Consider the following 24,323-nt stretch of genomic DNA (forward strand, 5'->3'; position numbering starts at 1 on the left):
GACTTTTTGGTATCCTGTGTTGGACAGGGTTCAGGATTTTTTCCGGCTCCTGATGCTCCTTCTGAAAGTTAATGCTTTAGAAACACATTCTCCAACTAACAGATCAATTCAGCTTGCAAAGGTTTACCTTGATGAATGCCTGTTAAATGTCATTCTGTGTTTTTGACTTAGTCTGAATCTCAAAATCCTTCTATGTCAAAGTATGTTTGAAAGCAATTTCTGTCTTGTTAGTAGCTCGTTGCTTCTACCTTTGTATATTTTATTATTTCAAAATACTCTTTAAACAATGTATACATGCACATACACATACATTTCATATCTGTGTATCTCTATGTAATACATATAATTTCATATGTTTTTGACTAGTATGATAGGATTATTTTCAGCACTGCAGTAAAATCTACCACTTGATAAATTTTCATAACGTCACATTTTTAAAGCGAGAGATACGTTTCACCAAGGCTAACTTCTCAAAGTGTATTTCCACAGCAAATTTTTAGACATGGCTTCTGTGAGCCTGTTGGCTGCTGTGCCTCTGAAAATGGCATCATGGTAACAAACAATAGCCTTAACAAGGAACAGTTATCTGAAGGCCCTATTTGAGTTCTCCTTGTTCTTCCTTATTGCAGAAAAGGATGTTGGCAGAGTTCAGTGCACAAACTTTGTCTGCTTCTTAAAAATAATGTTAAATGTTGGGATAGTTTAAACAAATCCAAGATCAATAGGGAACTGGTTTACTTTTGTTTTCTATAGTGGCAATTTTGCAAGAAAAGCTGCTGGTACCTGGAATAAGTCAAACATTATTTTTATAAAGAAGAAAAACACTTAAAGCTTGAAAGGCACTAAGTATAGAAAAATAGGTGAAGGATGTCCCAAATGCTTATTTAATGAAAATACAGAGAAAGAAAACATACCATGAACAGGATGGCAAAAATGTTACCTTAGAATGAGTAAGTTGCTTGTACATCGAGAAAATTGACATCCTGCATTACTGAGAGTGATGTTAATTTTATGCTGTCTTCAAAAAACAAAGCAACAAAGATTCTATCTGTTTTTCTGTATTTAAAGTAGATGTAGACAAATTTACAACTTGTTCATAAGTATCTTCAAGTATTCAGAATAGCAGATGAGGAGGTTTATCTTTTGGTCAGAGCAGGCACCTGACTTTTCCTTCAACCCATGAACACTTAAGTTTCCAACCGAATGAAGAAACAGAAAGACAAATATAGTTGGAGATGCAATAGGAAGCATACAAAAAAGGTTTGCTTTTTTTTTGCATTCCTGGAAATGACTGTTATTTGCTCAATAAAGTCACTGTAAAAAGTCTCATTACAGATTCTTTGTCATTTGTTTTGACAAATATGTTGTGGAAAGACCTATTACTTGATGTTTTCGATGTGTGATTAGTGAATACAGCCAAGATCTCCATATTGATCAATGAAAGATGTCAGTGCAAAAAGGAAATTTTTCTTGTATTCATGGCCATTATCCTGTGATGAATTTTATATCATGGCAACATCCTGTTATCTGGATGGTAGATATCCTTTGATTGAAATGAGTTATAAAATGAATGTCTCAATGCAAGATTTGTCCCAGGAGCTATTATGAGTAATTTTCTTATACTAATTTTGCTGAATAAGAGATTTAGTATTTTGAAATTGATCACTTCTTTTTAGAACTTGTAGGGTATGTGTAAGTCTGCATAATTTAACATATTTGGTGCAGAATATTGTCATTTATGGAAAGAAGAGATATTGTAATTTTTTGGGCACCTCTCTTCATTCATAGATTCTGTGTTTCTATGTTTGTACATTATATTCAAAAGGGTTTTTTTTACTGCTTTCAAACAATCTGTATCAAACTTGATCAAAGTAGTATATTTCAGTTTGACTTAATGATTTTGTCTCCATTCAAAACCATTCCCCAGATGGATTAACAATTAATGTGGCACACCTCTTAAAATATTCCTAACTGTTACCAGTATAGACTATAATAGCAATAAAAAGATTTTATCATCTGAGTGTTTCTAAATCAACAAATTCCCTCACATTATTTTATCTCAAATAGCCATTTAATCTTATTGCATTAGAAACTGGAAATACTTTTGTGACTTTGGCAGTTAGGATTACAGTATTGATTTATTTTCTGGCCAAGGTCCTTGGAGTCCCAGCCTTAATGAAAGGTTACAGCTGTACATTTTTCCTTGAAGTCTGGATGACTTTCTGTAGGATAACTTAATAAGTGACTAAATGTACTCCAAAGTCTTTATAACTTTTTTTTTGGTTTTTAGGAACATTTCTCTCATTCTTCCACAATGCTCTTCTATCACAGCCATATACAGGAATCACACCTCTTAACAGTGATTTATAGAAGATGAAATGGCCCAGTCTATTTCTGAAGTGTGAAGATAAACAAAAAAGTACTCAAGTACCCAAAATACACTGGAGCTACTTAAAGGTTTTTTATGGCAGTGACTTTTTTAGTGATGGTATATATATTTGTTATAGCAACACAGTATTTTTGGTCTGATGCCTTTTATCTCTATTTCCAAAGTCAGCCTCATTACTTGAAGTGCTTGCTCCATGTTTAATAGGTAGCTCTGCACTGAGCTCTGTTTTAGTCCTAAGTACTTCCCATACGACATCTGACAGGCTGTGTTGTGGTGTTCATCCAACCACAGAAGTGGTTGGATGAACTGAGTCTGCAGTTGTAGGAAGATGTGAGACAGGAGAGGCTGCAGAGGTGCAGCTGGTCCCCATGGGTCACTGTGAAGGGGATGGAGACATTTTCACCTCCTTCCAACAGCAGCACCCCAGAACCCAAGGATCTCCATGATGACACCTGAAGCTTGGGGGTCTCACAGCAGGACAGTGTTTCTGGTATGAGATAAGGGTGAGGAAAGGTGAGGAAGGCTGGCCAGCTTCATCTAGAAGATCAATGCATGGGAAAAAAAAGGTGTGTTTTCTTCTCATAGGAAACAGTGCAGATATAGTAACATAGTCATGCTGATTATAAACCTCTCCTGGGTGTTTTACTGTTACTTCCTGGGGAGAAGTGGCGAGGTGTCTTTTTAAAGGACGGGAATGAAAAATTGCTGCCCACAGCCTTTACAGGATAGTGTACCATAGTTTCAGCCTAATCTTGGTGGGAGTAGCTGTAAATTTACATAGACATAATCTCTTCCAGTATGCAGTTAATTATGTACATGTAATAAGATACTGTCAAACAACAGTTATGGGATTAGGTCTGTATGTCTTGTCGTATAGGTGGACATTTTTTGAAACTATTTTGGGGTGGGGATAGTTTTGGTGCCCACATATTCAATATTAATTGTTTGATCTGACCATCATAGCTTTGGTCATCCCCCATTTTTAAATAACTTTCTGTTAAAATTAAAAAAAAAAATTAAAAATTAATTTTGGGAAATGTTTATGCAGGTTTCCCAGTTACTTTAGTTTAAATGCCCATGCACTAGATTATACTTTCCAAAAGCTAGTGCATATAGTTTTAACAGGAACTGTACTGAGTTGTTTTGCTTTCTGTCCATAAAAAAGTAGGATAGTCAGTAATGCAATGGAAAATTTCAGTTGTCCAACTTTATACAGCTAGTCACAAACACCAGCAGAGTGTGTCCTAGATTCATTTACACAGGGACTTGTCTGGGTTTTCCACACTATCTCCCTATATCCCCCCCTCCCCAGTATGCTGGGAGGCATAAGCTAAAACCCTTCTGTCTCTTGTTCAAACCACTTTCTGCTGAGGTAAAGAAAATCTTCAAGGTAAACACAGCCCACAGAATGTTACTGTTGGCAATGGAGTACAGTATTCTGCAAGTTCATGTGGTTAACGATAAGAAGAATGACATGTCTGCTCCATCTAAAGGGTTTTGACTTTTGTGTTTCAGTTGTCTGGAAGTTCTTGTATCACTTTCTTCTCTTATATATATTAATACTTACAGAACAAAACAAAATAAAATAGTGTAACTTGTTATATGACTAATGAAAAAAGAAATAATTCTGTTGCTATTGCAATTAATTTACTCATTTTGCTGTAGCTTTTCTGATTTGCAGTATTGTTTTACTGTTTTTCTTGACAGCTTAAAATACTGAAAATGACATTGGTAGAAATTCTAGTCTAGTTTCTCTTAAGTTTTTCAATACAAAATCTCAAAAGATGATACATTGTAATGGTTTATCTGTTGTGAAATGGCGTAATAGCACAACAGAGCATTTGATGAGCCTTGGGCATGGTTCCTGATGGGAAAACAGGTGTCACAGTCTGCTAGACTGGACTGTGTAATATCGGAGGTGTGCCTGTGAAAATAACATTGACGTTAAGAAGGCTGATTTGAAAATGGGAGGTTATCAAGTCTTCATACAGTGAAATATTCTAATCTAGTGTAAAATTTTCATATGTAAAATGATTTTCCACACTTGATATAGAAGCAAAAGTAAAACTGAGATCAGTTTTTAAAATGTGAAGTAAAACAGATCAGTCTTTTGAATGTGAAATGAGCAGCTCTTTCCAAACATTGACACTGGTCCTAAAGTTCAGAACACTCCCAGCTGCTAAGCAGTATGCATGCAGCTGCATGACCCTCTTGTTTCTCTCAAAAGTGAGTACAAAGGCCTTCACCTTGAGAATTGTTAAACATGTCTCAAAAAACCATAGCACGGAATTGACCATGACTTTTTGTTCTGTTTTATTTTGTTGATTTTTCATTCTGGAGAACCTCAATTACCAGAATTTTTTGTGAAAGTAAATAAATTTTTAGGAGGCCTTATCTCTGTTCCAAGATAACACTTACAGTGAAGTGAAGTGGACCAACAAGTCAAGGATTAGGGCACAGATTTGTAAGAGGAACGAGCTAGTTGCAAAGACTGGTCTCTGTCAGGTACAGGACAGGAACTCTAATCCAGTCTTTCTCAGTTACAAACATCAAGTATTTCAGACACCCAGCTGTTCAGGCACATCTCTCTCTCTTTCCTATTTATTCACATATGCATATTAAAATGTGTCCCCACTCCTTCTCTTCTTTTTGTGGAGAAGAGAAATTAATTAAAATAATTCATTAAAAGAAATTAATATATTTTGATCTTCATATATCTTAGTTTCCATCCAGCTGTCCCAGTGCCAAGTCTTTAGGGTAGATATAACAAAGCCTTTTTTCAATAAAGGAGAGGTGGTTGTGGTTTAAAGTCACTCAGCTGTCAGTATTCAGTGTTAGGTACCTTATTAAAATGCACAGTTGAGAAATACATAATGTTTACATTATTAAAGGAAATCATATTGAGCTGTCAGAAAATTGGTGATGCTGGCTCTGCCTGTGTAAAGTGGCTCTGCTCCTTCTTCACATGTGCAGGTGTAAAGCAAAACAAGCTCAGAATATGTTCCTGAGTATGGTGGGATTTCTTGTCATTATTCGGACATCCAAAGTGAATTCAAAATTTTACTGAAGTTTTCACAGGCTTCATGCAAAAGTACCTATCAGATGAGGTGAAGACTGAGGCCAAGCTGGCTGTGATGTATGTAGTGTATCCTGCTACCAGAAATCATCCCAAGTACTGCCTCTGGGAAAGAGCAGTTAATTTAAAACTGTAACATGGAAGGATGCCACTTATGGCTTGACAATGGTGCTATGGACTCCATAGTTTTTTGTCCTTCATTATGGTGATATATACTGTAGCTGAATATGGGTTTATCTTAATTTTCCTGGAGGTGATGCAACACTAGTGAGTTGTAAATAAATCTTTACAGATTGTTCTTTGCAAGAGTGTACCTTGTAACAAAAGGCTTGTAAAACCAAGCAGTAGAAAATATATTAATAAAAAGATTTCTAGAATTAAAAGATTGAAAGATATTTATTATTTGTTTATGGATTCTTCTAGCTCTGCTTATAGGCAGCTCTCATAAGAAAGAAAAAGAAGCTGCTGTGCTGTGGTGGTGATCAAGAAAGCAGGTCAGGTGTCCAGAAATAGGCAGGTGGATGTTTAAACTTGCCCTGGGTCACTGTTCAATTCCAGTGGAATTCTCCTTACAGATGGCTTGCCAAGTGCTGTGCCAAGATGACATTCATCCAGGAACTGCCTGGATGGCAAGCTGCTTTAGACTGAGAAAGAGGGTCTTTGCTTTGATGAGGAAATTGCCAAAACTCATGTCTCATTAGTGTTTCCTAAGGTTCTTTGGAAGTGAACAACAGTTTAATTAAAGGCTGATGTAAACATGTTTCTGCACTTTCCCTGCAGCATTTTATCACATTAGAATTGATCAAAATTGTTGCCTTGGGCTGTCTTGAGTAGCTATACATCTGGAGCACCATTTGTGCAAGCTGCTGATGAACAGGCTACATATGCTATGTTTCACAGCAGCTCTTCTGCCTTCCTATGTAGGCAGATTTACCTTGTTGGAAGATGAGATGTTCTAACTATTTTTATTTGCATAAGCCCCTTTTACTTTGATGCAATGCTTTAGAATGTATAACATGCTACCTGTTTGGGTGTCTGTGTGCTGTATCTCCAAAGTAATATGAGAATACAAACAATAGCGATTTGGAACAGCACTGAGAATTTCACTTTTGAAAAACATTCTCAGCAGGACAGGACACTGTGTCTGATTAATTTTGACCTTAAAATGACTTTGTCCAAGTGCTTTTGGCATCTTTCTGCTTTTCATCTGTATTTCAGTTTTTTTTTTCCCAAAAGTCTGTTTTATTTTCATTCTCAATGTAATAAGGATTGGAATCCCTTCCTGAAACTTAAAAACAAATAAATCATTTCTCAGCAGCATTGTTGAAGATACTAACTTTTCAGGGTATTCAGGCACTTATCAGACATAGTAGTCAGGATCAAAGTGGAGGGTGGGAATTGCAGGGGATGGTGGAGGGTCACAGGCAGAGTCTACTCTGGGTCTTGTGCCAGTGTCTGTGCAGGGATTGACAGCAGGATGGGGCAGGGTAAAGAAGTGGACTGTCAGTTTTACACGTCCTGCTCTAAGTTCAGTTCAGAAAACATTGGTCCAATTTGGTCTCAATAAGACATTCACATTTTTCAGGCCTGTCTTAGCAGAATAGAGTATGCCAATATTAAAAGGGTCAAAAATAATTTAAAAAATAACATGGTCCATGTAGGAAAGTCAGCTGCAATGTGGCCCCTGTCCAGTAAAGTGCTTAAGAAATTATCTCTGCTTTGAACATGAGTTAGTCCATTGATTTGAAATGGAACCAATTATAATATTGATGTCTGTTCTATAAAAATATTGTAATTATACTTGAAATAATTTGGTGCAAAGTCCAACAAATATTGATCAATTAATTTAAACTTTCAGAAAAAAATCCAGTATTTTTGCTCTGGGGAACTTCAGTAAGCTTGGTAGAAATCATACATTTGTCCCTACTAGTGTGTTATTTTCACATAGTGAACTCTAAAGAAATGTTTTTATTGATAGGGAAACTCAAAGGAAGAAGTGGTAAGACCATCCTTGAGACATGGAAAATACCAGACAAGTTAAAGTATCCCTTGTTCTTAGGGAGGTTACATTGTTTCACTATGGTTTTGGGATGAGTAAGGGAAAAGTTCTGAAGTAACAACATAATAAATACCATAAACTGGCATGTGCATGGCAATTACCCTACACACCTGTGTGTAGGTGTTCCATTAAAAAATGCAATAAAAATTAAGTGACTGTTGAAGGAGCAGATGATTTGGTGATGTTCTGGGGAGCTGAGAAGTGTCTAGGGAAGTTCTAAAGACATAATTTTTTTCACTATTTGACTCATCTGGTATGAAAGAAATTTAGTTTCTGTTTTGCAGGACAAAGACCTGTTAGGACATTATTTTTAATTCTCAAATTTGAAAGCAGTAATTTAAAATTAGTTTATTCATTGTAAGGGATTTGGATCATCATACAATATTTGTGCAAAAGCAGCAAAAGGAAATATCTTCAGTTTACAAAATGATGTGTCCTGAGGCAGGCTTCTAAGCTAATGTTACTGTTACATTGTTTTTTTATTGTAGATATGTCTTCTCCTACAATGAAGAAACCTGAAAAGCCTTTGTTTAGTCCTACTTCTCCCCAGGATTCGTCATCAAGACTGAGCACTTTTCCCCAACATCACCACCCAGGAATCCCAGGAGTTGCACACAGTGGTGAGGGTTATGGAGGAGGAAATAAAAAACTCCCTCTTCATTTGCTCTGTTCTCCTTTCCTAAAATCAGATTGTGATGCATTTTTGCAGACTTTCTTAGAGACCTAATCCAATTTATAATACTGGTGAAAATAAAAATGGAAAAGGTTGGGATATTCTTGCAGGAGTATTCATTTAGCTGTTCAGGTAATCTGACTGCTGGAAGTCACTAAAAAGGATTTAGGATTAACCAGTGAATAAGGTAAACTGTACAATGCATGAAGAAACTGACAGAGGCAAAATCCTCCCTGTATTTCATCCTCTCACCTAAATCCCTTTTTTATTATTGTTGCTATGACTATATTGTATTTAAACACCAGAATAGGCAGGATTTAATACACAAGAGAAGTCACAAACATGTTCTCTATATGACACAATAAGTACCAGTGCTTCTTTCGAATGCTGAGTCTAAAGAGTCTCGATTAAGTATTTTCCAACACCTGTTTTCTGAAATCACTAGTAAATCCATAGTAAAAATTCACTTGAAGTAAGGATAAGATATGTGAAATATGACAATGCATGTTGTCCTGAGGGTTTATCAGTAATGACAGGGAAATTCCAGCATCATGGTCTGTTTAATTTTATAGGTGAGACTGACCATGGTTTTCAGATGAGAACACAGTCCTCAGAAGTGTCCCTTCAACATCTCATCATGTCTCCTTGACATACACTACATATAAAAGTTTTAATTTCTTCAGCAGAGCTGAGTGACTAGAGTAAAACAGATTTGAAAACTTTGGGTATTTTTCTTTCTCATGCAGTTTTGCTTTGAGAAGTTTCTGTTTTATTTTTCCTCCATGATTTCAAGTGAATCCCTTTAAATTAATGCATAAGGACTCTTTCCCCCTTAACATCCACTTATTTTTATTACAAAATGGTGCTGGACTCATTCTGGTCACTCTGAGGTTTCCACTACCAGCAGATACTCAAGCATATAGAGATAATGGGTGAAATGGAAGAGAAAGATTTCTCTTCATTTGTGTTTGTTTTGCATAGCTCTGACATGCCAGAGCAGTAATTAGTATTTTGTTTAAACTGAATTTGGTGGAGCTGTCAGTAAAATGAACCTGCTACAAAAAAAAAACCAAAAAAAACCCCAAAAACCAAAAACCAAAAAAACAAACAAACAAAAAACAAAACCGAAAACAACTTATGAGTATATCTTTATATTTAATTTAGAGTATAGTTTTAAAATATACTTGAGTGACAATTGTAACATAACTTGTGGGTGAATTATTTACTTGTTGGGAAATCCCATTTTAATCTTTGTAGTCTGTTCTATAATGCCGATAAGCAATGCCCAAAAATATAGGAAGTCCTTTAAAAATTAAGTTGAAGAACCCAGAGATGTGAAAGGTGGTCCAGAAGAGGACTGTTGATATCCTTGTGCTGATACAGTAGAGAACCATTGAACAGAGTAAAAATGACCTTGTTTTACAGACCTGGTTTTGTATTTTTCCACTAATGAAAATGGAAACTCCTTGTCTCTTCTCCATTTCCATTGAACTAAGCACCTCTTGTTTTAATACAACAAGTATGTGCTCTCTAACTGTGTAGTAAGGGTGGAAGGTGTGTTCTTGTGCAAAGTAATAGAAGAAAGCTCTATGCTTCCAGACTGGCAACTGGGCACCAGAAGGACAATCTGTACCTTCCTTGCACTGTGAGAACATTGTCAGTTTAGACACTGCACACAGTCTTTAGATAGAAAATTGTGTGTTTGTAGGGGCTGGAAATAAAGAGAATGAAAAGAATAAAAATGGGTAGGGTAGATAATTTTTTTATTAGTCAAAGATAATTTTATTGGGTTGATTGGTTTCTCAGGCCCTGAAGTTGAATGTTCATTAACACTTTCATAAAGGTCAGCAAATATTTGTGGCAATATTAATGAGTAGATGTTGCTCTGTCCCCAAATGAGGCAGGTAGATTGCAATGCTGTGAGGAATCCTTGTTTCTTGGGGCTTGGTGATTTTCCTCAGTGTTGAAGTGCTGTAAATAAAAGTGGGGGCTTTATTTAGTATTTAATTTTATTTTTTTGGGCTCCAGATGGGAAATTTATGTAATTGGAATATCTTTTATGTTGGTGAATGGCCTCTGTTTTAAAAAAAATGAAAAAAAACTATGATGGCATAACCCACAAAACCAAAACAAGATGCACTATTTATGAATTTGAAACAGTTGCACTTTTCATTTCCTGGGATAATGTTAGGGCAGGACCTGTAAGTTTTTCTGTAAAAATGCCATTAAGCAGAGTGCTATACATTGATTTATAACTGACTTTTTATTTTTTTTGCTGTAACACAGAGGTGAAGAATTTTAGAAGAAGCAAGATGCGAAGTAATTTTAATTTTATTTTATCTTCTCCAGTCATCTCAACTAGAACTCCACCTCCACCTTCACCATTGCCATTTCCAGCACAAGCTATTCTCCCTCCTGCCCCATCTAGCTACTTCTCTCATCCAACGATCAGATATCCTCCCCACCTGAATCCTCAGGATACTCTGAAGAACTATGTACCTTCTTACGACCCGTCCAGCCCGCAGACTAGCCAGGTACTGTAAAATTATGCGAATCCTCCAAAACAAGTCCTGTGAGGAACATGTGTCTTCTAAGGCATCTAGACTGGTGCCTTGTCAGTTCTGGTCTTAGAGAAATCTGGAGCTGCTATATAAGTGATACAGCTTATCCTGTTCATTGTGGTTGAATAAAGGGTGCTGGTGCATATTTACTTGCTTTTCCTCTGCTGAGTGTATGAAAAATACTCTACTGAAAGCCCTGGCAGCAGCAACAGGGCAGGTTCTGGTCCTGCACCCCTCCGACAGGTCGGGCCACCAGAGGCAAAGCTCCCACTGCAAGGAGTGTGCTGATACATACGCATGTCCAAGTACACGCGTGGACATACAAGTATATTTATAGCCTGGTGATGAAAATAAACTCTTGTAAGTTAGTACTTGCCCTGTTCCATAGGCACTGATATTTCTTTGAATAGTGAGCACAACACAGACATACAAATTCTTTTTTCTTCCTTCTGTAGAGAATATGCCATAGCAGATGCGCTCCTGGCAATAGCATGGGTTCAAAATTGTGTCTGATATTGGAAATTAATATGTTTTTCATTAGTGAGGTAATTTATGAAGGACTGTGTGTAAAATTGCTTTCCCAGGACACAGTGTTACCATGTGATCTGCACTACAGGATAAACTGCAGTTGAGACTTGGTTTGTCAATACCTAGAATATGTCCAGTGTCAGTAATCTTTGCTGTTCAGGCTGTTATTTTTTTAATGCTTTTTCTGAAAGACTCTTGTGGAGCCTTACTGCTTTTGCTTTAGCATGTTTTTTGGAAGAGCCTTGGGTATGTAAACTGAAGAGACAGGTTTTCCTTCTCCTAAGAGTTAGCTTCCTTTGGACGGCCTTAACAGGGATGAAGGGGTTGCTATGACAGTATTTAGTTTTGGGCTTAGGCTGGTTTTCTTCACCAATAATGAGAGGCCTTGCAGCATTCATTTTGGTTATAGCAGCAATGGAACTTAAGACTGAATCAAACTTTCTCAGCTGAATAACAGATTTGTACCCTTTGGACTGTGCAGAAGGTCATGGTGGCTATTGTCCCCATGGGCTAATTTCCTGGTTCAGCCACATGACTTCCTATATGTTTAGGCAAAAAAAAAAAAAAAAAAAAAAAAAAAGAAAAAAAAAAAAAAAAAAAGGAAAAAAGGTGGGTCCATAAAACCAAAATTTACTTTCAAGAAACAAATTCTGACTATGTGGGTTTTGTTACAGGATTACAAAAATTAAACCAAAAACTGACTTAGAATACAAATTGCTATCTGCACAGATTAAAATTCTTTAAATCCCGTATAGCATTTTTTCTGAGACTCAGCTGGGAATGTTGCATGCAGGACCTGATTTTAATTTGTGTAAAATTTCCATGAATAACAAAGTCTAATTAAGACACCCATTAAAAGTCCTTGGCTTTAATTCAGTGCGGAAAATCTCAGAGTTCTGTTGTATTTTTTTTTTAAACTGATGTCTTAATTAGGCACTATTAAAGGAAAATTATGCAAATTAAATCAGGCCCTTACTGTTATGCATTTCTTTAATTATTCAGTGCTTGTTTTACTTACATTTTGATTTCTTATATATGTTAAAAGAGCAGATTAGGTGATAATCTCTCTGGATTGTTCCATGTCCTTCTTTGGATCATTACTGAAAAAAACTACATCTAAATGAAGTATCTGACTTTCTTTCAGTTGAAAAATGTGCTGTCTTATGATTTTAACATTAGAGAGTATATTCATTGAGCAGGAGTTATGCTTTCAACTTTTTGCCCAACTCTTTTCCCTTATCTCTGGTTGAAAAAATAATCTTTTGACCTTAAAAGATTAATTTTTAGTCTGCTGATTTTTTACAGAGTAGTAGCAAACTGAGAAGACTTCATATTTTTGTATATTCCATAGGGAATAACAGATTTAACTAGCCCTAATTTACAATTTTCATCCCTTTCCATAACCTTTTTATTAGGGTAATTTTTTCATTTCATTTGAGATTTGGTTTAATTCCTGAAAAGAGGAGATGGGGTAAATGACACAAAATATGCAATTTCAGTCATCTGCATCGTCTATTCACCATAATGTATTATAATTAATCACTATTATTAGTGGAATATTTTAAAAATTTAATTCTTTGAAGTTAATCTCTGAGATTTGCTGTAAGTTAGAGTAGTTGCATGCCTGGTCAAAATATCACTAAATAAAATAGTTAAAGTTTGTATAAAAAGTATAAAAAGTAAAACAGCAGGATTAATTTTTTGCTTCGGAAAAGAAGAAGCAACAGTCTATGAAGTTTCAGTGACAAAAGAGAATTGTTCTGATACAATAGGATGCTTTGAGCCAAACCAGTTTTTATTTTCTAAATAAAACATGAATTTTTATTCAAACAAATTTAATTACTATAAAATTCAAGACTGTATCTGCAGGAATACCCATCAAATTTAATTATGTTTTCCCACCTCAAAACATACTCATTTGGATTTCAAAAGAAGAAATATGATGATAGTTTTAATTTAGCTGTAGAAATAGAAAGGATGGATACCCTGATAGCATTTACCTAAAATGAACTGTTCGTCCTGAACATCTTTCAGTAATACGCTAATTTAGATTGTTACAACAAGCAACTGAGATGCCTTGTACTCCCCACAGCAATTTTGAGATTAATTACATTACTGCTGCACTGATTATAGGGAGACAGTCATGCTATTCAGTGGAATACTTTAAGTAAAATTAGTTCAAGGATATAGAGATCTCATAGGTTCCCACTGAGAAGCACTGAGCAATTTTCTTGACATAATGTTAAATAGTCCAAATTATGTGTGATGAACAGTCAGGAAGTTCAAACAGGCCCTTTGGCTGCAGTGAAAAATGGTTCAACAACGGATGATCCTAAAGAAAAGGGAGCTGTTGCTGCCAGTTTCATGAATATCTGCATTTTATCCTCTGCTCAATATGGAGAACAAACAAACAAATGTACTGAACAGAAATAGAGCTTGTTAGATACAGAGCTGGACTTGTCTCAAGTTAGTACTCTGGTAAGTTCACAGGGTTTTTAGAAGTGTTGTACTTTCCACTGATTTAGAATTTCTGCTAAGCTCTTTTTTTGTTTATTTCAATGCTTTTCTTCTTAGCTAGGTACTCATGTTACTGGTTGAGATTGTATGTGTGAGGATAGATCTGTATTATGATGGGGTGCAAGTGTCCCTGACTGATACTGATTATTCAATGCAGGTTTCATCAAAAACTAATGGATTGATATGTGTCTAATCCTCCTATGGTGTTTATCCATGTAGAATGTGTTGAGGTTTTCAAAGCTACTGCAAATTTCCAGCATGTATTTCCTTTTTGAATGATTCCAGATGGGTGAATCTTTTAATCTTAGAAAATATTACCTCCTCTGTATCTGTGTACACAAGTACGATGCACACATGCACTAATCTGCACACACATGAAATTTATTATTATTCAGGATTGTAAGAATCATATACTGTATCAAAATAAGATTTCCAATGAGCCTGAACAAATAGTCAAACACAATATCAATTGTGTGGCTGAAATCAAAACCAAAACCTCCAAACATAATTCACAGTTGAGTTAAATGGAATAATTTCCTGATGAAGGTGTGGTGAATCACAGAAAAAGGATCAGCAAGTGTGATAAAGGAAATATAGTAAAGCAAACAGTTGAGGTGAATCCTGCTGATGAACATCCTAGTATCAGTATGAATTATCTTTTTTTTCTGACTGAACCAAGTAAACAGAAACAGACAATCTTCCAAGCTTTTTGAGTAAGTTATTATGAAGGACACAGTTTACCTGTAACCTTAGCTCAAATGTTGTGATATTTATGATGAAATATGAAGATTGCCTGATGTGGTAAAACTAACTGAATTTGATGGGTTAAGTATTGGACTGTTTTCTTCTTACAAGAAATGGCTTACATGTGTTATGTACTACAGGCTGAGTGAACAGCTGCATATTTGCAACATATATGACTACATATTTGGTAAAATTCCTGTGTCTGACAAAAATACTTTATTGCAGAGTGGGTTACTTTGCCGCTTTATCTTTTCATTGGTTTTATCTTTGTCTGAAGACACAAATATCTGAAGCGCTTCAGAATAATTGTTTATGGAAGCTGATGAGGCCTTATTTTCCTCCTGTATTTGATTGGGATATTGAACCTTTTATTCAATGAAAGGTACATTCTTCAGGGATGCTAAGCAGATGCTTTGTCTTACATTCTTCAATACAATAATTACAGTCATTTGGTGTTGATGATGGGATCTTGTAAGGCTCTCTTTGGGCTGGTCAAAGTGTTTCCTGTTGATTCTTGGGAGACTACTAGCAGAATAAGCCAAAACATGCAAAATTGTGTGCATGTGATTTCTTTGGTATAGCTAGGACCTCTTTTATTTGTTGATGTTTAATAATTTTCAGCTTCTTGGGCAAGACTTTCCTTTTAATTTTTTAGAAATTATTGAAGATTAAATAAGGCAACGTGCAGTTTTTAATTGTAATTGGGAGGCAAAGATTGGGTCCTAGCTTAACACTATCTACTGAGAAGTTGTTTTAAGATTTAATTGCAATTGTAAATTATTATTTTGTATTTAATCTGCTCTAAATGCATAAGTATATGTCTTCAGAGTGCATGAAATGCTATGTAACATAAAGATATCTTCTGAACATTTATCTACAAAGAGAATTCTTTTCCCATGCTCCTGTCATGCAAAATTATCCAGGTAAAGTTTATCACAGGTAAAATTGTGATTCAGGATGTAGAACTCCAGACTGTCTTATGAGATCCATGTCTGAACATGGATTGCTGAAACTCTGCAGTTGCTCTCAGTTTCAGCAGCATTACATCAACATGAAATTCATACATCAGTTCACCAAATGAATGAGACTTGGGCCTTTCTAGATCAAAGTCGACACCTTGATTTCTTATAGAAAGCACAGAAGGGATGTTGTCAGCCAAGAGCTGGCAGCAATGTGTATTTTTCTAAAGCTAATTTTTCAAGCAGACAGGTAGCTGCATGTCATACCACATAAAGCTTTGGTATGGTATTTCAAAGGTCTATGTAAGATGTGTTGTCACAATGAGTTACTCAGAGTCTTATTAGGGAAGCTAGGGAGATTCATTCCTCTGAAAAGTGGTAAGGGGCACTAAAAGAAGGCAAAGGGCATTTCTGTTGCTACTTTAGTGTTCAATAGCAGAAAGGAAACCTGTGCAGCCTTGATTTGTGAGAAGCAAATGCTTCATGGAACCCACCAGGTTCAAACTCCCCTACAGTATTTTCTACAGTCGCACTGGTGGTACTCTAGTACATTCCCTTATGTTTAGCAGAGTCTCAAAAGCATCATTATTAGTCAGGTGGGTGATAAATTGAGGATATGTGTCTCACACATTTTGTGAAACTCACTGCTGTACCATTCAGCTATGTCTAGTGGGAGAATAACATGGCCATTCAATTTTTAGAGGTGATAGAGACTTAGGGTGTCCTAGACAAAAAGGAGAGAAGGAAATAAGAAAAATGGAAGATATTTCTGGTTTCTTTCAGTTGTAAATTTTCTAAAATATTCATCACTCTCCGTGGGCACTGCACAGCACAATGATGTGGGCTCAAAGACTGAACTTGTCAGCTATGATCTCCAGGTTCAGAGATGTATCTAGCAAACAATTTTTAACGTGAGATATTTAGTATGGGAGCAAAGGACCAAAATATCCAAAACTGTATCTTCTATACCTTCGTCAACAAAATTAATTCAAGCAGCCTTCTAAAAACTACCCTGACATAGGGTTTTACAGTAATATTGTTCACCATAATATTGGAACTTCACCTTTACAAGGAACTGGAATTCTTGAGAGGAAATGGGTGAAATGGCATTTCCAAAAGCATGACATCCAGTTTGACTAAACTACATTCATTGATTTATCACCTAGCTATAATAGGATAACATTGTGAAACACAGAATTTATATTAAAAACTGGTGTTTTGAGAAGCAAATATATTATTCTCCAAGTGTAGTGGTTAGATGGATAATATAATGTTTTGTTAAGCCTTGAAACTTCTTTCTGAAACACCTAGCAGAATGTCATATGTAGCTATACCTAGGACATGCACAGATTAATATAATTTCTGGCCTTTGTTAACTATTTGCTTGAAAGTGATTTCAAGGAAAATTGGATTTATTTTATTTGGAATTGAAAAGTATAACTACAATTTTTTTAAAAAATGTGCATATGTGAGAATCAAATATAGTTGATAATTTAAGCAATAAATGCTTCATGTGAATTTTTTAATAGATGTGTCAATCTTCTGTTGTGTTTGGTTAGCTCATCTGTGGATGTTAGTAGTTGCTATTTCATTATAGCATCAGAAATATTTTTTGTAACACTAAACGTAGTGAACTATATGACAAAACACTGTCCTGAATTGTAACTGAATAACTAAGGTTAAATATTTGATATTTGGGCATATATGTAAACAAAAGTCTGAAAGGAGGTTGATTAATTACTGATTATAAATATGTTCAAAAATCCTGCCAGGGAAAAGAGATACAGTGAATCCTGACTTTAAGAAAGTCTGTATTCATATCGATTACAGGTTTCTGTTCAGACTTCAGACCTGAGAATTAAAATAAAATGTGCACAGTGCACACCATCAAATAACAACAGCCTGACATTCTGAATTATGTTACAGCTGTGACAGCAAATACAACTTGCCTTTGGTTTAGGGCACATAAATGAATTAAACTGTGGCAATTCAAGATGGTGGAATTAAAAAAGATGAAAATTATAACAGATCTGAAAATCAAATTAGTGTTCAATCCAAGAGCAGAAAAATGTATGCCTGCATAAATAAGGGCTAAATTTCCCAGACCTTCATTATGTTTACTTCTTTTCCTCACAAATTTTCCAATGCACAGCTTGTTTATCTAACACAGCTGCCTCTATGGAATTTGCTTGAGGTTTATGCCTCAGACATCGCCCCTGTGAATCCATCACATAGACATATTGATGCCCTATTTGATGGTAACAGCTGATTCTTCACCTACAATGCATTTGTATGTAAGAGTCTCTTCAGGAAAACTGGAACTAGAATATTGAACTGTTTTGTATAAGGAAAAAATTAATTTGTGTTAAATGAAATACTGTAAGTATTTGCACTTTTAATTCAAGTGGATAGTGTCCAAATAGATATGCAGTTTCCATGCTAAAATATTATTTGATATAATTGTAAAGGCCAAAAGGAGAAGTTCTTTCTAGCTATCAGTTTTCAATAAGATTATGAAGGAGCTGTTTCTGACCAAAGGGTTTCTCTTTTTGGACAGAAAACTTAAAGCAGCTCAGAGGACTTGAGACACTTGGGAGAGCTAATGTTCATGAGCTTGTACTGCTATCAATTGCACCATCCAAAATCTATTATTTTTTATTAAAAAATAGATTTATTAAAATCTATTACTTTTATTTCAAAATCTTTTAGTTTTGTGTTTCCAAAGATAACTATGGAAGTGTGTATCGAATATAAACTGATGCAGCACTATCTGCGTCAATATGAAGACAGGCCAAAGCAATAACTCTGAGTTATACGATCTGGTTTTTAGGAGTATTTTTATGATCTTAAGCTGCAAACTAGTTGTGATAACTTAAATATAAGTTTGATTAATTGCTCCACTCTTATTCACTGCATGCAAGAAAAACAAATATGGATGTTTTTTGAAGGCTTCTTATGAGAGATGTTCTAATAGAATTTGTGAGAGTATGAGAGTGCCATCCATAAACTCTGTTTTCAAAAGTAGCACACTTAGGAAAAACACTGAAGTTTAAAGCAAATTTCAACTGTACCATTTCCTATGAAAACCTTTGTCAAAAGGAGGACCTTGGTTTACATCTTAAAGACAGCTCAATTGTTGAAAAAGATTTGTATTTGTAAACTTCACACCAGGTGAATCGTACACCTAGATTGCAATTGCATTTGTAATCTAATGTGGAGTGTATGAAATCTGGGAACTATAAGAACTAAACTTACTAAAGTAACAAATTTTCATTGTTTTTTACCTAAAAGGTTTCTTTTCTGTGAATAGAAGACCTCAGTGTCATTGTATTGCATCTGCACTCACTTTTACATGTGACACAGATATAGAACTTCCATTTAGGACGAAATTCGGGGAATTAAAAAAAAAAGAAAGAAATGGAAGCACTTACTGTGGGAAATCACAAACTGCATCTACTGAAATCACTGGTAAATTCTCTATGGCTGTCAACAAGCACAGGATTTCACCCTCTGTTTGGATGGAGTGGGGTGATATACCGCACTACCACTATGTATCACACATAATTTGGTTTAGAAGAAAATAGGGTATAAGTATAATGTTTTTCTTAATCTTTGTCTGAACAAGGAGTGGGTTTGCTGATTTGAGCCATATGGATAAGGACAAAGCTGAGGTCCATGTGAACCACTGGATCCCTGGCTGGGATCACTACAGTACAATATAAGGTGATACATTTCTGTAAATCATCATGGTCTCCCATGACCTTCTAATTTATTTTCATTTATTCTAATTTATTCTTTTCTGTCTTTGGAGACAGCTGCTTTTGTAAGCTGATTATATTGTCTGTTTAAATCCACAGGGATTCAAAGAATCTTCTTTCTTAGTTTTAATAAAAGTTTATCATTTTGGTAAGAGATTCTCAGCTACTTGTGTGATGTTAGCACACTGCATAAGCTAAGGCTCCTATGGTAGCCTTGTGGTTGCAGGTCCACCTACGAGCTACCAGATCCACCTATAAGCTACCAAATGCAACTGAAAGGTGGTATTCCCTCCAGCAGGCTGTGTGGACAGCTGGGCTGCCAGGACAGGAGAGGAGGCTTGCCTCTGCAGCAGACTCCCTAGAAGCATAGTGAAAATCCAGTCCAACTTAGTGAGCACGTCTTCCTGACAAGAGTTGTGTCTAGAGAGTGACTTTTTCTCCTTAGGAAGGGTAGTTTGCCACTCATAATTAGTGTGGTTTTTTACTGTTATTTTTCGTTGTGAGGCTTGTGATTTTAGAGAGGGGAGATAGTCAGCTAACTGCTCAATGTTCCTATAGATACCATATTGGTTTCCATTTGCACTTGTGTTTTCTAGTGTTTTCTGCTAATTTAGCTTTAGATGTCCTAAACAAGACTCTCCCTTGGGTGCATTTGCAAAGTTTAGTAAATCATCCTGTCAGGAAGTTTCTTGTGCTATTAATTTTAAATTTCCTTCTTCTCAGTTTCATTCCATTACCCCAAGTATGCATTTCCTGTATTTTCCAAATAATTCCTTCCTCTTCTGTGTGTTTATACTTCTCACGTACTTGTGGTAATTGTGTCAGTCCAGTTATTATTTCATTACCATAGTCATGCTTACCTCCTTTAACCTTTCATTGAATCAGTTGAATTGTGTTCTTATCAGTCCATATCTTTAGGTTATCTTAATTTGACAAGATGCTTCTGATTAAAAGATTCCCAGTATTTCATGCCTGTATGACTCTTTTAAAATAGTTGTGACTCATAGAGCACACAATCGGTTTAAGACAGAAGTTATCAGCCACTGTTGTAAAAACTATTTACTGTGTGCTAGTTTTTGTTGCAAATTATTTATCCTTGGAGTATTTGCAGTCATGCAGAACATCTAAGGTATGTTTAAGCACTGGATAAACATATATTTACCAGTCAACCTTGCCATATTCAGATGTGCCTACATGTAGAAAGTATCATATTACCTTGATGACCTGTACCTGGCATAAGGTCATATGCAGACAGCCTCTTGTATCTATGAAAGAAGTGTTATTACTTATGCTCTTGACTTGCAAAGTTCCCATTATTAAACACTTCTATGGTTTCAGTAAGTGGCTTTTTGCCAGATGTTATAATGTGTACATTATAATGCATTATAGTGCATCGTATCCAAACTACCCTATTCCCAAATTGTGAATCATTAGTTAGCCTTCCAGTGTGAGTAACCTCTGTGGACAACTGTGGTCAAGTCTTGGTTATCTTCCAAGCCAGAGTGGTATGGCATGTGAAAAAAGAGGTTTTACATCAGTTGTTTGCTCTTAATACTTCACACATTAGGGCCAGTGCCTGGTCAGTTTACTCCTGTTGTCATGGGATTTTGGTTCACAGACACTGCATGAGCAGCAAAAATATTTTGAAACAATCTGATGCATGTGCACCCAGGTAGAAAGAATGTGGAAGAATACTTACCAAAAAGTACTGCTACCTAAGATGTACTACCTATCTGAAAAGGGACCTGCCTGGTGAAAATATCACATGGAAATACATAGCCTATTTAGAGCAGCACATTCCAAAACACAGGTCCTATGATGATGGGCAATTCTGGAAAGCCCTAAGATAGGTAGTTTCCTTAAACACAATGTGTATGTTTCACAAGGCATTCTTTTGGTTTTGTTTTGTAGCCTAACAGCAGTGGTCAAGTAGTAGGGAAAGTGCCTGGCCATTTTACTCCAGTTTTGGCACCCTCTCCCCATCACAGTGCGGTGCGACCTGTGACCCTGACCATGACAGATACTAAACCCATCACTACATCCACTGAAGGTGAGGCATCTTCACCTACAGCAACCAGTAAGTATTTCTTTAGGAAACAAAAAATGTCCATCAAAGATTTGATATGATTTCAAATTCAGGCCAGAAAAAGGCGTCTTTTCCTACTATTTGACCAAGTGGGTGCTCATCATTTTACATGGAGAGCAAACATGATCTGACTGCAAAGCTTTTCCTCCCAAAATTTCAACTGATGAATCATGTTACACGAACCAAAGTCTGTGACATGACAAGCAAAATGAAAGGGAAAAGCCTGCATATTTGACCACTATTCAAGGAAAAGAAAATGTGTTTTTTTCATATGAGGTGGACATTGTTAAGACATTGAGAAGCACACCCAGACAGTAAGGTTTTACAATGACCCACAGATGGAATTCCAAAGAGGCACTGGATAATTTGCTCCTCAATGAACTTTCCTACAGAAATCAAACCTTGTTACAACACTGAATCTGAGCTATGATAATTGCATGTTAATATAGGTTGTGTCATTTTTAGCAAAAACAACTGTTGCGGCAAAAGAAAATTTTCATTCCTTGTCATTTCTACAAGGGATGGTAGATCCACTGTTTGTGCTTGTTGTTTTTTAAAATAGAAAGTAACAAACTCTAACTTCAATGTTTTAAGCTCTTTACTATGTATAGGATCATGTTATTTGTCCTATTATCTTCAATGGAATTGCAGTTCTAGAAATAAGGGCAAATATCTAGACTAATTTCTTCCTTTCAGAGTATTCATGATAAGTGGTGCAGAATGTTGCTTTTCAACTGTGTTCTGAACTTCTGTTGTCCTTAAACTTTTATTTGGATTTGAGATGGCTGGTGTTACCAGCATTTAGCAGAGGGGTGAAGATTTTTAGGAGACACTTCCAGATTCTTGGAAAAAAATCTTAACAGTCTTTAAAAGTATTAGTCGCTTTAGGATTTGTAAAAATTAAAATTACTTGTTCTAGACCTACTTAATCTTTTAACTTCAAATACACTCTCTAACTATTGGTCTGTCATTAATGGAGACCATAAACAGTATCCTTTTCAGGTGTTATACCACTTTAAAACTTTTCTGAGAAAGAGATGGGACTCAAAGGTGTAAGATGTAAAGGATAAAACTGTTTTAAGCATTTGTTATAAAAGAGTAGTAGTAGTAACTTTTGGAGAAACTACTGCTCAAGTATTAAAAAATAAAAAAAAAGTATTTTTATGGAAGAATTTTATCTGCCCTTTAAGTATATTAGTTTTGTTAAGAGGTCTTAAGTACATTAGTTTTGTTAAGTGTCTATCTGTAGCCACACTGGTGATTTTTAGTACAGTTTTTGGACCTTTTAAGAAGAATTAGTTTTAGCAGCAAAGTAGAACCTGTTGCTCTAAACATTTTCACCAGAACAAAAAAACTGAGACAACTAAGTACTTGTACAATTTCAAGTATTTGTGGTTTCATTCTACTTTGACATGGTTGTGCTTGGCCTACATATCACTCTTAGATGAGGTCAGGGTTTCTGATAAAAATGGCAAAAAGAACACAGTAAATGCCAGAACTGTTTTGGGATGTTTTCTGGTTATATGACCTTATAATCATCATTATAGGAAAGCATACCTAATCTGTACATTGTCCTACTACCAAGGGAACTATTTGGATCATATTTTCCAATTAAATCATCACTCAGTTTCTTGTGCAGCTCATGGGAACAGAGTAGCTGGTTCCTGCTGACCCTTTAGAACATCTTGGCTTAGATACTTAAAATAAGGCTTCCTTCATGCTTCCATATTAGTTTCCAAGTAAATTCTTGCCACTACAGCACATAAATAATAATAGAAACAATCCCTATGTGCAAATTTTATTTGAATGTGGCCTTACTGCCTACAAGATGGTGTATAACACCTCACCAGCTCAGGATGTTATGATTTTCAGAAAACTGCATTAGTCTGGGTTGGTAACTGTAGGAGCATAAAAAAAAAAAAGAAGAAATATAGCTTGTTGATGAAGAAAATAACAATAAAATGAGGGATAATGTCCTTCTGATATATAAATTATGTATGAATACATATAAACTCTATTATCAGTCAAACTCTATTATCAGTCATAATAGGTCCACCACACTCATTACTGATGTTAACTTAATGGGAAAATCAACATTAAACATATTTTATGGTGTAATTTTACTTTTATTTGTAGTGATTGACTGATTGATTGGTACAAAATATATATAGTTATATATTTATATAACTTGGACAAAAAAATATCATTATTATTCTGTATGATGAAAATAAATTGGCAAATGATTAGCACTGTTTTTCATTCTGAAGTGCTATAGCAGAATTTTTATTAATGAGAAAGAACATCAGGCTTTGATAATATTTATGGAACCCTGTGGCCTCCATCATAATTTCCTTCAAATAATTGGTTAATTCGTATGACAGTTTTTCAGTAAAGCCTGTTTATTGTATATAGAATTTTATTTTTTTTTAATGAATGAATTTTCTTGGTTTTTTCCATGTGAACTTAATATTAGCAAGCCAGTTTAGTAAGTACTGTCATCTTGCTTCTCACTGGCATGCTTCTATGTGTCTGTCCAGTTTTAGTAGTTTTGCTAAGTCTTTGCTGTTTTTACAGCAAATTTCCAGGCTGTGATGCTACAGATTGCAGTGTGGACATCTCCACACTGGGAAGTTGAGTAAGACCACCTAACTAATTTGATAAGTGCCACTAAAAGACATGATAACATAATGACTCTTAGGAATTACTGAGAGAGACCAGAGAGGAATTTGTCCTACAGGTGAAGGATACATTCTCTGTAGCTAATCCCAGCATCACTTGGCATTCCCTTTCTCCTCAGAAATGGATTTCTTCAATCTTTTGAAGCAGGTAGCGAGAGAATTATTTTAGTAGCTCCCCTCAGAAAATATTGTTTTCTGATGTATAGTGGAGTTGAATATTTTCTGTTATATTGCACAGTAAGAATGAGCTCCCTTCTTAGGAAAATATTAATCAAATTATATCCCATTACTGCAA

At 35.5% G+C, this 24,323-nt stretch overlaps 1 protein-coding gene across 8 annotated transcripts in view; it reads left to right on the forward strand.

Annotated features, from left to right (window-relative positions):
- The window catches only part of NFIB (nuclear factor I B), a 190,539-nt gene that overhangs the window by 119,862 nt on the left and 46,354 nt on the right, over positions 1-24,323 (forward strand). For 4 of the 8 annotated variants that reach the window (XM_054002435.1, XM_054002438.1, XM_054002437.1 and 1 more), the window contains exons 7-8: positions 8,013-8,144; positions 10,547-10,731. The exons of 1 other annotated variant lie outside the window; for it this stretch is intronic. In XM_054002435.1, the coding sequence (XP_053858410.1) occupies positions 8,013-8,144; positions 10,547-10,731 (317 nt within the window). Of the gene's footprint in view, positions 1-8,012; positions 8,145-10,546; positions 10,732-21,175; positions 21,342-24,323 lie in introns of all 8 variants that reach the window. 3 more of the 8 variants (XM_054002430.1, XM_054002434.1, XM_054002433.1) reach the window with 2 other exon arrangements.

The sequence above is a fragment of the Vidua macroura genome, chromosome Z, assembly GCF_024509145.1.
Source record: "Vidua macroura isolate BioBank_ID:100142 chromosome Z, ASM2450914v1, whole genome shotgun sequence".
In the NCBI taxonomy this organism is placed as follows: domain Eukaryota; kingdom Metazoa; phylum Chordata; class Aves; order Passeriformes; family Viduidae; genus Vidua; species Vidua macroura.